Source organism: Vollenhovia emeryi, unplaced genomic scaffold (assembly GCF_000949405.1).
Source record: "Vollenhovia emeryi isolate VEMERY1.0 unplaced genomic scaffold, V.emery_V1.0 DF939184.1, whole genome shotgun sequence".
Taxonomy (NCBI): domain Eukaryota; kingdom Metazoa; phylum Arthropoda; class Insecta; order Hymenoptera; family Formicidae; genus Vollenhovia; species Vollenhovia emeryi.
The window spans coordinates 152,402-168,047 of NW_011967182.1; the positions used below are offsets into that span (position 1 = coordinate 152,402).

At 41.4% G+C, this 15,646-nt stretch overlaps 1 protein-coding gene across 2 annotated transcripts in view; it reads left to right on the forward strand.

Annotated features, from left to right (window-relative positions):
• LOC105562708 (hemicentin-1-like) overlaps positions 1-13,398 on the forward strand; it is a 152,947-nt gene extending 139,549 nt beyond the window's left edge. For both annotated transcript variants that reach the window (XM_012013750.1, XM_012013751.1), the window contains 8 exons: positions 3,010-3,279; positions 3,471-3,579; positions 3,861-4,047; positions 6,039-6,177; positions 8,291-8,478; positions 8,673-8,806; positions 9,237-9,462; positions 12,593-13,398. In XM_012013750.1, the coding sequence (XP_011869140.1) occupies positions 3,010-3,279; positions 3,471-3,579; positions 3,861-4,047; positions 6,039-6,177; positions 8,291-8,478; positions 8,673-8,806; positions 9,237-9,462; positions 12,593-12,811 (1,472 nt within the window). In that variant the 3' untranslated portion in view covers positions 12,812-13,398. The remainder of the gene's footprint in view (positions 1-3,009; positions 3,280-3,470; positions 3,580-3,860; positions 4,048-6,038; positions 6,178-8,290; positions 8,479-8,672; positions 8,807-9,236; positions 9,463-12,592) is intronic.
• The last annotated feature ends 2,248 nt before the right edge of the window (positions 13,399-15,646 follow it).

The window sequence follows — 15,646 nt, forward strand, 5'->3', positions numbered from 1 at the left end:
GACAAGTCACATTACGAGTGAGTCCATGCAACGGCCGGCATCACCGCGTGCCCGGGCACTTGGCGTAAGATGCTGCATGCACAAGCGATCTTAATGCTCGTCCCAAAAACTGCCAAATCTCGGAAGTGTGGCCATCGACAGGAACGGACATTTAAAGATATCTTTCAAACGAGCTTTGAAATGTCTTTATTAATGTCTTTATTAATTAACGAATACTATACGGCACTCCCAAACGCGATGGGTACCTTCGGTCGTCCCGTCTTTAGGGTCTGTACTCTCTAAAAATTAATCAGTGCATCATTACTGTAAATCAGTGAATATTCATTGTTTTCAGTAATAAACCACTGAGTGATTTTTAGAGAGTAACCCTTCAGGGTACTTAAGCCCCTCCACCACGACAAGGTAGTACCCGAGGAGGGGATTATCGACAAAAAAACCGTAAAGATGTGTATATTTAGAAAAATGAATATTGAGTGAACATAAATTAGGTTTGCTATTTAATGCACGATGTGAGAGAGATTCATCCGAGTTCGATTGTTAAAAAAGGTATTAGCGCTCGTGGATATATCGAACCTAACTAATAATTTATATATGTAATTCCCTTATGGCATTTCTACTTCAAATTACGCGTGATATTCTTCTCGACAAACACCGCAGAAATGAGCGATAAGATTACGGATATCGCGACAAGTAATTAAATGCGATTGATAAATGTTAATAACTCTCGTAGGAAATGATCGCGTTACGAGGAGCGACGCGAAGACACGCGGAACATCCGCCTCGCTCGACTGATACGCGCTGAATGATTCGACACAATAGACTGTTTTCAACCGGTGTTCGCGGCGCTATGTCATTTCTTGGAATCAACGCCCGAAATTCCAACAATTTTCGCAATTGATTAATTTTAATAATCGACGAAAATTTGGATTAATATCGAAATTGTACTGGGCAAGATTGCCCAATAAAATTATAATATTGAATATAGAATAAAGGCTAATGTAACGCCAATGTTACGTATCAATAATTGTACGGTATTGCATTTACATTATTTCCCAATACTACGCCAATACTTTGTGCTACCCGGGCTTTATCGACACTTTATATTATAATTCAACTACAGATTTAATATTTTTATTTTCATTGTAAGAAAGTAACTGCAAAGTAACGATTCGTTACTTTTTGAGTAACTGTAACGCGTTACTTTTCAGAATTAGTAACTTGTAACTGTAACTAGATACTTTTATAAAGTAACTTTCCCAACCCTGTATATACGTACATATATATAACGTTATAGCATACGTAACGAGATAAGCTACAAACGTAAAACCGAGTTAATCCGCGTCGCTTTGAGAATTGACATGTTTTTATAATCTACAATAATAAATGTGTGTACATATACATATATGTAATATATACGTAGATATACATATGCCTTTATTATATGTACATATAATGTGTGTATGTGTGTCATATTAACTCTCAAAGTGACGCGGATTAACTCGGTTTTATGTTTGTAGCTCATCTCGTTGCATGCACTATAATGTTATTCATTAAACGTAACAGCGTTTAACATTTTTAATGGCCGCAACGACGACCTATTACATGAATATGGAAAGCAGAAGTGAGCCGGCTCGTTGATGAAAATTGGCTCCGGTTTATACCCGCTCGTAAATTAAATAAATATCGAATAAATAAACATGAATTATATCATCACTCGGTGAATAGGATGCCGTAACTGTGCCAGTTTCCCATCAAAATCAACCGAAATTACAGCTCGTGCATCATCAAGCACGTTGAAATTACGATCCGCGAATTAAAAGGTAAAGAATTATTCATTGCATTATATGTATATCGCGTAATATAAAAAATGCATACGAGCGCGTGAACGCAATGCATTTAAACAATGCTTTTGCAATGCAAAAAATAATTAAACGTCCCACGGGGAACGGTAATAACGTTCGCTCGTATTTCTTGGACGTAAAACGCGAGAAGCTCCATAAATAACAGTCGATTACGCACCTGCTGAAGAATCAAATAACAAGCAATAATAAATTGCGACCAGTGCGCGACTCGCGCAACGCTATTTCAATATATACACATACAAGTTAATACTAAAACGATCTGGCAATACGTTCTTGCGCGCGCGCGATATATTTCACAAAATTCATCTCGGTCACGGTGATTAATTAATTATTCGAAGAAGGTAATTACCGCGTGACCCGGGCACACGCTTTTTCCACTGTGCCCACCAGGTACCATCAGTTATACGCGAAACCAAAGTCAGCGTGGTGTTTCTAGTTTGCTCGGTCCATCGGGAAAACAATGGTACGATTGACCGCGTTCGCATAATTTAATTTCCCCTTGAACCAGAATCCGTCTTGCAAAACGACGACACATTTTGCTTTCTTGGAAACGAACAATTTTATTCATCGAAAAGAAAGGAAGTAATACAAAAGGCAAATTTTATTTTACATTACTCGATAAGATGGCATGAAAATGAAGTCGACGGGTTGGAATTTCGTTCCGAAAATGTCGAGCAACGATCGTTGGATTAAAAGCTCATTAATGAGCGGTTTAATTTGAAAAGTTTATGCCACGGACCGCGTTTGTTTGTTCTGAATCTAATGTTTATCTTTCGCGGTCTCTTACACACCGCGACCGGTGATTCCGGTGTGATTAAAGCCGGCAATGATAACGGGACTCGCTTTCCCGACTGCATTTGCGTTGAATTCCTCTTGTTTACCGAGCGACATGAATATGAAAAGGCTCTTCCGGGCTAATTATACATAATTTCCGCCTTGTTCTCATTAAAATCGCTAGGTAGGTCTTACTCTCGCTTTTTTTATATCGTTCCACCAAAGATGAAAAATATTACCATCGCAGCAGTTTCTAGAATTTCGAACGGAGCAGAAATCGTCATGTATATTACAATAAATTGATATACATACTCTTGGCACGCGGGGGATTAGGGCTCCCGTGATTAACTCTGCGCATTTCGCATGAATTTAGACGCGCCGGAGACGAGATTAGTCGGCGTCCCAACTGGCCAGCTGGAGGAGGGCCGCGATCAGCTGGAAATCCGATGTCTCGCCGACGCCAATCCGCCAGCCTCGATTCTCTGGAGGAAAACCAAGAGTCCCGGGGTGACGGAAGTCGCCAGTATCGGAGAAACCCTCATGTTCTCCCCGATTTATAGAAATCACGCCGCCGTTTACCTCTGCGAGGCGTCAAACATTGAGGGCGAGAGCAGTCCGGTCTCGGTACAGGTGTCGGTTAACTGTACGTGTAAATGTATTATTTTCAATTTGCTCGTTCCTCATCCGATTCTAATTATTGTTACGGCCATGACTATTCTGACATGAAAACGATCCTCTGCATAAATAATATATATAGCGTGGGGGAGAGATGAGAGTAGAAACTGTTAGACGAAGTAACTGTTTTTTCTTCGTAACCAAGCTCATCTATCGCAGATCCACCGACGATCAGCGCGGTCGGACCGGACCGACTAACAACTGCACTGTTATACTCCGGTGCGTCATTCGAATGTCACGCTGATGCGATGCCGCCGGCAGAGTACAGGTGATTTATTTCATCTCTCTTAGAATTTCCTCATTACGTGTTTACATAATATGCCTGCTAATTCCTTTCCCTAAATAAAGTATGTCCATATACTTGTGTATAATCTTGGTTTGCGCACAAGGCAATAATAAGAAGAGCTTGTTTCGCTCTCTTTTATAAAACTTGTTTGCCACTTTACTTTCCTTTACACTCACGCTTGTTCTCATTCACGTATACGCGGAAGTTTGTTTTGCAAGTGTCTTTAATTTGCAAATTTCCGATGTGCGATGATGCGTATGCAGATGGGCACAGATATTCACGGACGGCCGCATGCCGTTGGAATGCGGCACGGGACAGCGATTGATCCTGACGAACGTGACGTACGAGCAACAGGGTCAATACATATGTCTCGCCTCCAACAAGATCAATGGCAACATCAGGGAAGTTAAAAGCGACCCTGTGTCCCTGCAAGTGGTCGGCGCCCCACGGGTAAGACGACGCATCGGAACGTTGAAAAAGTTTCGCTGCAAATCAGAATTACCGAGGGAAGCCCGCGACGTTGACGAATAGCGTTTCCGGCGGGCCCGACGCGAAAAAATATCGCTTCATTAGTTTACCGGGATTCTCGGATCATTGAATATCTCTCGCGAGCGGTAACGGAACATCCGCGCGAATACTTTGTCCCAAGTCCGTCGTTCAGCTTCGACTGTCCGGATGTAATGTCGGCGGAAAAGAAAAGGAGTGGAATGTAGTTTGTAACGAAGAAGAAACGTTGCTTCCGCGCATCAATCTCGTTCTGCTTCGTTATCTCGTAGAGAAACGCGAGGATTCCAAGGTTATTTTGACGATACTCGGTGTTAGATATATTATATACAATGATTTTTCTTCCATGTATATACAAACGGAGAAAATGCTCTAGTATGCGACTTGAAATGCATTTTTAATGGCAATTGTCCTTTGTCCAGTTTTCCAATCGCCAACAATATAGTACGTACGCATTGCGCCATCGAGTTTTATTGTGCGGCATAAACGGTATTAAAAATCGATATCTTGGTTATTTGTAACGAACCGCGTTGTTTCCTTCAAAAGGGCGCCAATCGGTATCACGTAGGTGCAGACGTGTTATTGTTTCGTTCGCGGACTTGTAAAAATAACCATAGGGTCAATTAATTGAAAGGATCATTTCAATGCTTCCATACATAACAATCCTATCGTGAATATGCGTATAATGGCAAGCTATTTTCAAACAAATCACAAATTGTATAATTTAATTATTACAGACTTTGTCCGATTATTTAATTCTTTACATATTTTATATTATATACTCGACATTCTTTTGTACGTTATATTCAGAAGCGCATATCGCAAGTGAAACTCGTAAACAACTGCAACCGCACGCGATAGAGATTAAATTATACTCCAATTAACGTGATATTACAGTCCTTGGCAATTCGATTCTGATCAATGGCCGAATTCAACAGCTAATTATTCAACTGTTGACGAAAAAGAAGTCAATTTTAATATATCGTCATGTTTTTTTGTTACCTACTGACAGAACGCGCGCAACTTAATGCAGGTCACTGGCTGCACAAAGGTTTGATTTCCGTTTCATTTAATACGAAACCATTTCATCTGTTGAAATTCGACAGCGCTATTAATGTCGATATCTCGTCCAAATTGATTTCGGCGTGGCGCGCACGCATACACGGCAATTTTATATTACATGGTCTCGGGAATCGAATATCGCGCGCGCGAAAGGAGCAATCGAAAAACGTTATTATGCGATTTATTTATTTCATAGGCGTGTTACCTGGAAATCAGTCGAAATGTCGATTACGCTGTAATCAAATCAATGTTTTAATTATGACTACGGTATCGTATGTGCAAACGTGCGATACCGCAGCAGAAATGAGTAGGAATTATTTCAGCGTGTTCATAATGTGAAAAATGTGTCCGTATGGCAATGTTTTTATCTCGCGACTCGCTGCACCGGACGGCGTAACAATGAATTAAAATATAATGCGCGTCATAAATTACAAGTTACTTTCGCGATCGAGAAACGGTATTCACGGGTTTTTGACGACAGTTTTTGCTCATCAAACGTACGTGATATTTAGCGCTTAGTCACGTATCATTCGTATTGAACGATATCTCTGTGTGTCACATTTCTCGATATTATCTCTTTCACAAAATCCGGTACGTTAGCGAAATGACAAGAATTGCCGAACGCGTTTTTTGCACGCGTCGATGAATCCTCTTTGTATAAAGCGTATACAACTTTGACGAATCTAATTACGACGATAATTCTTTTAGCGCCATATTATTCCTTCTAACGCGATTTTGTTCGCAAAACGACAGAGCCGTGAGACGCTCCGAACGGAAAGCGACTCGCGACACTCACGTTCGCCGTCCGATGACCGCGAGAGGGTTGGTCGCAGCGAGCAACTTTCCATTCAAAGGACGTTAAACATGTGTCGCAGGTGGTGAAGCCGGCCATCACAGAGAAGTTTGTCGTCGTGACGACGGAGGGTAGCCCGGCCAGATTAGAGATCAGACTGTGCTCCGACCCGAAGCCGCGGCTCGTGGCCTGGGAATGGGGTAGCACCAGACTGCACGCCGGTTAGAGACTGCTTCCCTCAAACTATCGCAACAAGTATTCCATTTTGTCTTTGCTTTGGCCTTTTGCCTCCTTTCGCCTCCTTTCGCCTCCTTTTGTCTCCTTTTGCCTCCTTCTGCGTGCACGTACGTGTCCTGTTATTACAAGTTTCGCGTTTCGACGGGCGAATAATCCAACCGATATAATAGAACGTAACCTTTTCTATTATCCTCGGATACGTTTCGTAGCGAGAGAAGTATGTATGTAATTTGAATAATTGGATCGAGAGAGAGATCATCCTTCCCTCTCTTATCTCTCGACATCGTCGTTAGTGTCGTCTGGCATAATCGATCACGTATGTAAAACGTGATATAAAAACGTACGCAGGAAATTTCTCTTCTCGTCGAAAAGTGTTGATCGGTTAAAATTTGTATTGCTGTTGTGTTCATTCAACACAAGAGTTCAATTGTTAAAACGATTGAAAAAAGGTGTAAAAATAATATTTTACACAATGGATATGTTCTGTATTATCTGTGACAAGATTTTAGAAAAAAAAAGTTTGATTTTATCTTACAATGCTTATAAAAGTTGGAATTGTCACATCTGTAAAAACTTGCAAAAACTTGATTTAATTTTCATGAGGAATGAAACAAAGACTCCTTTAAGGATTACTTATGAAAATTTGGTATCGCTTAAGTAAACGAAGAGCATCATCCGGAGAGGAAAGATAGAAAGGGCTAAGCGAATTAATGACTCGATTCGCAGAACTTTCTATTAGAGTTTAAGGGAACATTGATCTCTCGGCCGCGCTTTGTATCACTCTTCGCAATACAATGGCGTTCTAGATCGCTCGCCGCGCGAGCTAGCCGCAAATGATAGCCGCATCCGCGCTCTTTATCTTTGTAAACGTGTCAGTAAACACGAGAGGCATGGGCGACGTGTAGTACGCGAAAGAGATACCACTTTCGTGGCACGTTGTTCGCGCGCTAAAATTATTACGGCCATGACGTCGGGCTGACTCGACCTTACTTTATTCTACTTTGACTTTCACCTCGACCGCCAACTTTTTCCAGCGAGTCTTCCCTCGTTACGCCTCTTCGTGATTCCCGTGATTCCCGTGAAACGAAACGTCCGTCATCACCGCCCAACGAACCATTAATGTATAAACTTTACTTGGGTTTTTGTTTCGAATATTACAAACGAATGCTACAAACGGAACGCCGTAGTTATTAACGCTTCTTTCTTTCTCCGTCTTCGTTTTCATTCCGTTAAACTTTTCTTCACCTTCGTTGAATCAGCGGCAAGAGAGGGGTTGCTCTTTCGTACATATTTTTTCAATGCACTCCACCCGACATAATTGGCACTCCACGACCTCGGGTACTTCGATCGACAATCCTCCCGCCACTCGCAATTACCTCCTCGGTTAATTGATGATTCACCCGAGCCACGAGATCGCTCCGATCTTGAGACATCCGTCCAATTTCCTGCGAGGCCCAAATCGATCCACCGAATGCTCGGCTCAATTTTTCACGCCCGTCGTTATTCGAGACGACCAATTAGTCCCTCTTAACGCAATTTTTTTTACCTTATCGAGAGTTCTCTAGAATACATTTTATTTCATTCCTCCTACGTCTTTATGGAAATTTATCACTGGTGAGCAACTGCAGCAACAATTTTCTAGCTACGGTACCGAAATTCATTTTTATCCAATGTGAACGATTAATATTTAGTCACGAAACCACCAACTTTCTAGAAAGTATTACTAGAATGTTGCTGCTATACATTTTGCAGACTAGAAACAATTTTCCAACAGATCCAAGAAAGAGCCTTTTTTTTGCGCGCGCGCGCGCGCGCGCGTGAAGGAAATTGTTGATTACTAATTGTAAGTAGTTCAGTTGGCAGTATTTCTTCAACTGAAATAGACAACATAATTGAAGAAATATTACTTTCGGTCTCAGTACTACGTTTCTCTGTGTTTATTAATATTTATTCAACATTTCTTGTTTAGTTTTTAACGATAACTTGGATTAAGTGTTGGTTATTTGGCGAAATGTTCTTTCAGTTACTCGTAGAAAAGGCAGTAAAGAATAAGTACAAATTGTCGAGATATGCACGGAGTCGTTGTATTGTCGGCAGGCGAAGTTCTGGAGCCGCGCTATCGCGCGCTCGATCTGGAACCACTGGCTTCGGAGGATTGTTACATAGCGATCTTAGAGTTGACGAGTACAGTGAAAGAGGATCAAAGGCTGTACCATGTTATCGTGGAGAACGATCGTGGCAGTGACAGACGAGCGCTCATGCTGAAAGTCGATGAGCCTGGCCAGGTAAATGTTGCAGCCGTAACGCTTTGCTATTCCTACTTGCTATTCCTATCTTGCTTGCCTATTCCTCTCAAGGCTTCTTAACGTTGTCCAAGTCGCAAGCTCTTTTCATCGACAAACTGGCAAGTTGCGAATTTATACAATATTTCTGTGCGATATCGATATAAAGTATATCGTATGTTACTCTTGGTCCCCAGATCCCACTCGTTATCGGCGCGGTGGCCGGATTCACGGTGCTCTCGGTACTGATAATGGGATTCGTTTGTTTCCTACGTTCGGATAGATGCTGCGTAGCCAGAAACGCAGTACCGGCGCTGCAGCAAGTGCATTGGTAAGCACGCGATATTACGCCGCGCGGGGTGATTTATAGGCGGGAGTAGACGGCGCCCGTGGATCACGCGCGATACTCCAATATTGTGTACATTTGACCAGAGCCGTGCTCCGGAGCTCGTATCTATGAATTTGCATACGCAGGAACGCGGGAGTTTTGTTCGAGAAGAAAAAAACAATGAAACTTGTTTCAAAGCTTTTACGTCTCGTATTACACCTGACGAATAATAAGTAATTTGAGTGACTTTACGTGACAAAATTAACAAGATCGTCTTGGTGCATATTTGCGATTAAAATTCCCTTTCAATCTGAATCTCCTGGCGAATCCCTTTAAAAGGATTATCCGAAAGGCATTTACCGTGCGGGATGTCTAGTATATACAAAGCGTCTAATGAAACGAACCCGGGATGATATCCACCGTTTCCACACAGTACAAAGGCTTCCAACGCTATGATAGAGGATCCACGCCTAGCGGTGGATACGATGGACCGTGCGAGTCAGCAGTTCGTCCCGGAGAAGCGAGCGAATCACGTTCTGAAGCCCGTCCCGTCGCAGCAATACCAGCAAGAGTGTTATCAGCACGACCCGCAACACCAACAGCCACATTATCAGAGGCATCATCACCATGGGCAGCCTCACGGACAATATACGTTGCAGGTCAGTTAAGTTGCAAATAAAATGAAATAAAATTATACAGCGCGCGTGGCCCAAAGTCCTTTTCTCTCCCTTTCCTTCCCCTCTCTTGCTTTTCATTTCATTATTTGTCACGTACCGTTGCATCTCAATTGCAAATCAAGTTGGCACCATTTTTCAACACGATTCCTTCGAGCACGCTTCGAGTCAGTGATCAAGTGTTGGTCGTACATCATTTTGCGCAACTTTCCAACACCGTATTGACTCTTGGATACAATAATATAAATTCTATTGTATCGTAACGTGTTTGGTTTTACAAAACTTTTATACGATTGACGTATGTTAACATTTTTCACGAAAGATTAATTCTCTTATCGATTTTGCCGAAACATCAGATAACTTTGAATAATAAGAGAAATGCACTCTTTTCAAGTCTCCCTACGTTTTCGTTTGCGATCAACGCTTGACACACACAAAGACCTGATATTCCCCGTTCGTTGGAATTTATTGCATCGGTCAGCAGCATTAGCTACTCCTCTTTAGACAAGATTCTTTTTCAATCGCTTGCTTAATTCACTGCACTCGGAAAGCACGTGCGTTAAAATTTCGCCAAGGCAAAACTGCAAGTGCATGCAACTTGACCCGATTGCGAAACAAATCGTCGGTGATTATCGCATTTATTTATTATTTCCTTTAACGGTCCGCTTTCGGGGGCTCGTCAAGTGAAACGCGCAGAAAAGGAAAATATCAGATTACGGCTCTTTTTAAATGTTGACGCGCCCCGCACAACCGTATACCCGTATATTCATTAATTGAATCAATGAGCGAGCAATCTTGGCGCAGGAAAAATTCCTTCTACAGGACGAGGAACGGGACACGCTAAATCGGATTAAAAAAGGCAAGGAACGAGGAGCGCAAACTTTCCACCTTTTCTCCCGGAAAGATCTCGAGGGTTTTATATATAAATAAAATATTGTATTTGTTCCCGACACACACGACCAACGTGGAGATGTATAAATATAGACACACGTTACGTTTTAATGTACCCAACACACATTCTACTGGGTCGTCGAAAAATTTCTTCATATTTCACACCGGGGGTCTCCAACCCTTCTCGTTACGAGGATTTTACCAATCTTTGTAATGACCGGCAGACAAGTGATTATTTTTGCAAATCGCTTCAAAGTTCTTTCGTTGTGTGATTTCTTGGCAGATAAAACTTGTGATGTAGGCTGCATCCGCGGGTTGGAGATCCCTATTTTACATCGATGAAAGTAATTAACGCGCACGCCATCCTCGCTCGCGCTTATTCTCGCGTGCTAAAGTTTATTATGATGTTACGATCGTTATATGTATAATATAACTATGCGATTATACGGGAGACGACGCCACATCCATTAGCGACTCGCGCAACAAGTTTTTAGACGATCCAACGTTAAATTACAATACTTATGCGACGACACGACGCGCTGCTCGCGCAAACATCGAACGTATCACGTTCTCCGATCGCGATAGTCGCTTGAGTGATTTATGCGCTCGGTAGGGTGCATTACGCATGCATTTGGTTGCATCTAGTTCCCGGGTGTCCCTCCACCAATTACCGCTGTGTCCTTGTTTGTAATTTAATTTAGATAGATGTGTACATAAGTAGAGCGTGTCGACGATAATTCCGCCCCGCGGTCGATTCCGTCTCAGCAATGTAAAAAGTAAGCCGGATTAAGCTGAATTGAGCGGAATTCATTCCTATCAATTCTCCTCGCCGAGCCTCGGCTCGTCTCACGCGGGGGATCGCTCATCTCGTCTTCTGTTCTGATTTCGCTTGCATCCAGAAAGGAGTGTATTCCCTGCAGCCGCGCGTCCCGCGGGATTCAAGAACGTAAGACTGAGCTCGACCCGAGATTGCCGAATTTACGCTCGCAAGTAGCAGCCCCCTTAATGACGGACGGCCGATCGCGCATCGAGATGATCCAGTCGTTGAGAGAGAGATTATGAGAGAAGAATAGCCGTAATTAATTGTTAACTCGTTACTGCCACGCATTATTACCCCACACTGCCATTGTTTAAAAATCGTAGGCGCGATTATATAAAATACTACCGACGTACCTAATTCTTCTTTCTTTATCTTCTTCTTTCGTCCGATCGTTGACGTCGTATGCTTGACACGTTCAACGCAAGCGTTGCGAGCGAACCGTCGAAGAGCACCGTTTGAAGAAGCGTTTGTATCATAGGTACTAATTAGTAATCGAAACTATGCTCATTACGATTTAATGACGATAACGTTGCTATCTATCGGACGCATCAGACGCATATGTACATACGCATATACATACGTATACCCGTTTAGATGACGATCTAACGTACGAATCGTCGTCCAATTAATGAAAGTCTGACGTTAACAGCGATGTGTGTAATCGCCCACGTGCGTTTGTCGACAATGCGCTCTACGACAATGCGCGCCTGCACGTTGCTGTTGCAAAGGGGCAGTTTGAACAGCCGGTAGCCGACAGTGATTCGATTCGCAGTTGTATAGTAGCCGTATACAAATAATTTATCGGTTCAACGAGAGACCCTCGGAAAAATGGGAGAATCGGAGGCTGTACAGATCGTTTCAGGACGTGTCGACCAACGAGCCGAGCATGCCGGAATTGCATTTTGTATGTGCCCTGCACTTTGCGAGATTGTGTACAGAGAAACTTTCCCCACGCCGCGATTACTTTCATCCAACTCAAATACGGCGCTTACCGTATTGTTTACCGTTCACCTGGGTCGTCCTAGTCAGCTATCTCCTGTTATCATCGTCATTAATTAAGCCATTGACTTTGTAATCGGATTAACGATATGGGACTTGACTGTACGGCGTACGAGACAGTTTCGAGGAGTTGTGCCGAGTTCCTTTTCGTGTATAAAGTTGTCATCATTAAAAAGTGATCGTACATGTGGGTACCATTTCTCATCACACCCATATACCATACGTATATCCCGATCCTAACTCCTAACGAGACACGACCGAAATCCCTTTATACTAATCGCCTTGTATCTCATTATTAAAGATATCGTATTTGTATTTATGTACAATCCAACACGTGTACGTTCCTTGCTATACATTATTATATACATATACTCGTATACGTGCACACGTATTTTACTTCTTTAGTCTCGGCCTTGCCTGCGCTCTACAATGCCATGCTGGATTTGCTACCCGACTGTAGCCTGGATTATTTGGTACCTGTGTTGTCAAGGGTGTAGAGAACAACCCCTGCAACTTTACGTCCTCGCGTGCCGTGTCTCGGACGCGCCTAGAATTGCACAGATTGCACCCACGCTAGTTTCTATCCCTGACTGCCAAGTAATAACCCGTAGAACGTTATGGTAGCAATCCCCCCCCGTTGGTGCATTCGCATCAAGTCCGCATTAGCCTTCTGCAGCTCTGTACGTCGAACCGTGAATCCGAGCTAATTAAACGAAGAGAGCTTATTTTCACGCTCTCCTAAATTCGCATTTTTTTACGAAACGGATATTACACACGCGCCCATTAATTATATCTATATTCGTGTAATTTATCACACATTTTCCGTCTAGACATAAAACTTAATTCTCACTTTTTTAAGAGATCCAGCAAACACCATTTTACGAGAGTTTGTTAAAGTTTTACCATACATTCCACTAATCAAATGTATACTAAGGTTTCCTATTCAACAACATAATTTTATAATTGTTGATGTTATGTAACTATGGGTAATAATTTTTCTATGAAAGACAAACGTCCTAAATCAGTAATAAATATTCAAGATTCGACTTGTTCGATGAGCAGCAGCAGGCTAATTCCGATGGAAATTTGCGAGCTACCGAGGGTTAAGATCCTAAGATGGGAATTGTGCAGGGGGAGCAGCTGTTTCTCAAACCCGATCGCTTAGCGACATTGAAGCCCCATTACAAGAGTGAGAAGCTGCCGCAATACACGACGTTCAAGCCGAACAACTGAAGATTTTATTACCGTTTTTATTTTGTATCGATATGTATGAGAAAAATAACGAGGCGTAAGAGCGAACGAACAAGAGAGTGGCACGAAATCAAACGCTGTAGCTGTACTTGTATAAGTCCGTCTTATTACGAGTACGAGATATATTTAGGAGTACCGTACACGCACGCAGGTGTGCATGTAATTAATTGCGAGCTATTTGATGCGAGTCCGTCGTGGCGTTCGATCGAAAGTGGCAACAGCGACGAGTCTCTCGCTAAAATATACTGTCATTCGATGACAATTTCTTCGGAGATAAGATCGATACGATCCCCAGAACCAATCAAAATGAGAAGTATGCATATTTATAACGCTTACGACGATATTGTTAATAAAACTGATTTTCATCAGCCGCTATTTTTATTGACACCTTTTAGACCTAAGCAAGTACGAGAGCGGTTTAAGCTGCAAAGTACTTTTGCGATGCGGCGAAATTCGATTGTCAGTAATATACATATACTTGAACATTATTGTCACAAATAAATTTCTATTACCACCAAGATCCCTCTAATCCTACTCCCATACAAGATTTATGATTATTACATTATTATATTTGCTTGCTTGCCAGCCCTTACATCAAAGTAAGTATATTGTACAACTATTTCTACATTTTATCCTTTTTCTCCTTTGATTTATATTATTACATACGAAATATATAATATTTACGTCACGTTACAAAGCGACACGATTATTTTCTAAAATAACACTTTAGTTTCCAAACGGGTTCTTACAAATTTTCTTATGAAATGTGAGATATTTGAATAAATAATTACAATTTGTTCGAAAGATAGGTTGCTTAATAAGAATATGCCAATTTCTAAGAGAAATCTGTACTTATAAAATGGACGAATTGCTTTTTAGCTTTTTCTTGGCAGCGCATCTTTAATGAAATGTTTTATTATCATTTATATTTCCATTTTCTTAGCGAGTTCTTTTGTCGTTTGATTAGAATTTTCTTCTATTGAAGTTGTTGGAATAGCACTATTAAATGAAATTTTACCATGCAACTTATTTTGTAAAGAATGGAATTTTTTTAACCAATGCTATACCCTTCTTTTCTTAACAGTGTTTTTTCCAAGAGCTTTATTAAATAGCTGCAGTAACATTATTCTTATATACTTACAACAATAAGCGATATAATGATATACGAACGATTAAATGGCTATAGAAACACTAGAATATTTTCAATTAGTAAAAATGCGACATTTCATATGTAGCAACTTGTAAAAAAGTTGTAGTGTAAAAATTTCATCTTTATTTGAAACCCCATTGCTTCTATATATTTACGACTCGTTCCCATCTACTTCGTTTCCTAGCATCCCACCGTTAGATGACATGCAGTCACACGTCGCCGAGATTATTAGTGGAAGAAAAGATCGGTCAACCAACCACGGGACTGCAGCGAATTTCGCGGAAAAGATGCAGGATGAAACATGAAACATTACCTACGTATATATTAATTCGAAACTGAAATAGACTTAATAGTTTGAGAGAAGAAAGATTGACGGACAAGTGATACGACAATGTATCGTATCGCAATAATTGCTTAGAAATTATACTCGGTCAGAAATAATTTATTGATTCATTTTAGAAATCGACATCGTTACCGGTTGGAAAATATCTTCGTCTCTCATCTTCAACTTTATTGTAGTTGTCTTTACATCTAATCGATGGAAAATTGGAAGGCACAGTATATACATACCTAAGTTGCACTTTTTCAAATTCTTTCGGAATTACCTTGAAATTAGTGACATAAAAGCGAATTCTTTTTCGATTCTTTGTGATATCTGGGTATATACATATGTATATTGTATACTCGGTATAAAACTACTCAATTAACATAAAGCAAAAACTCTCGAGCGATATGGAAATGGCGCTATTCGGCGTTTTTCGTGATTGGAGAAAGCGATACGCCCTCTGTGGACATTAAAAAACGTGGACATGAACTACGTAGCCAATGTCCATTTTGCCAAGTGGGTAACGCAGATTTGCACAATTTTAGTCCCGTCCCGCGCTATGGTTAGATCCCATGCAATCAAGTACTACATACAAGAGCATCGAACAGGACCTGACTATAGCACAAAACGCAACCAAAATTTCGCAAATCTGCGTTACCCACTTGGCAAAATGTGGACATTGGCTATGTAGTTCATGTCCACGTTTTTCAATGTCCACGTATCGCTATTGCCC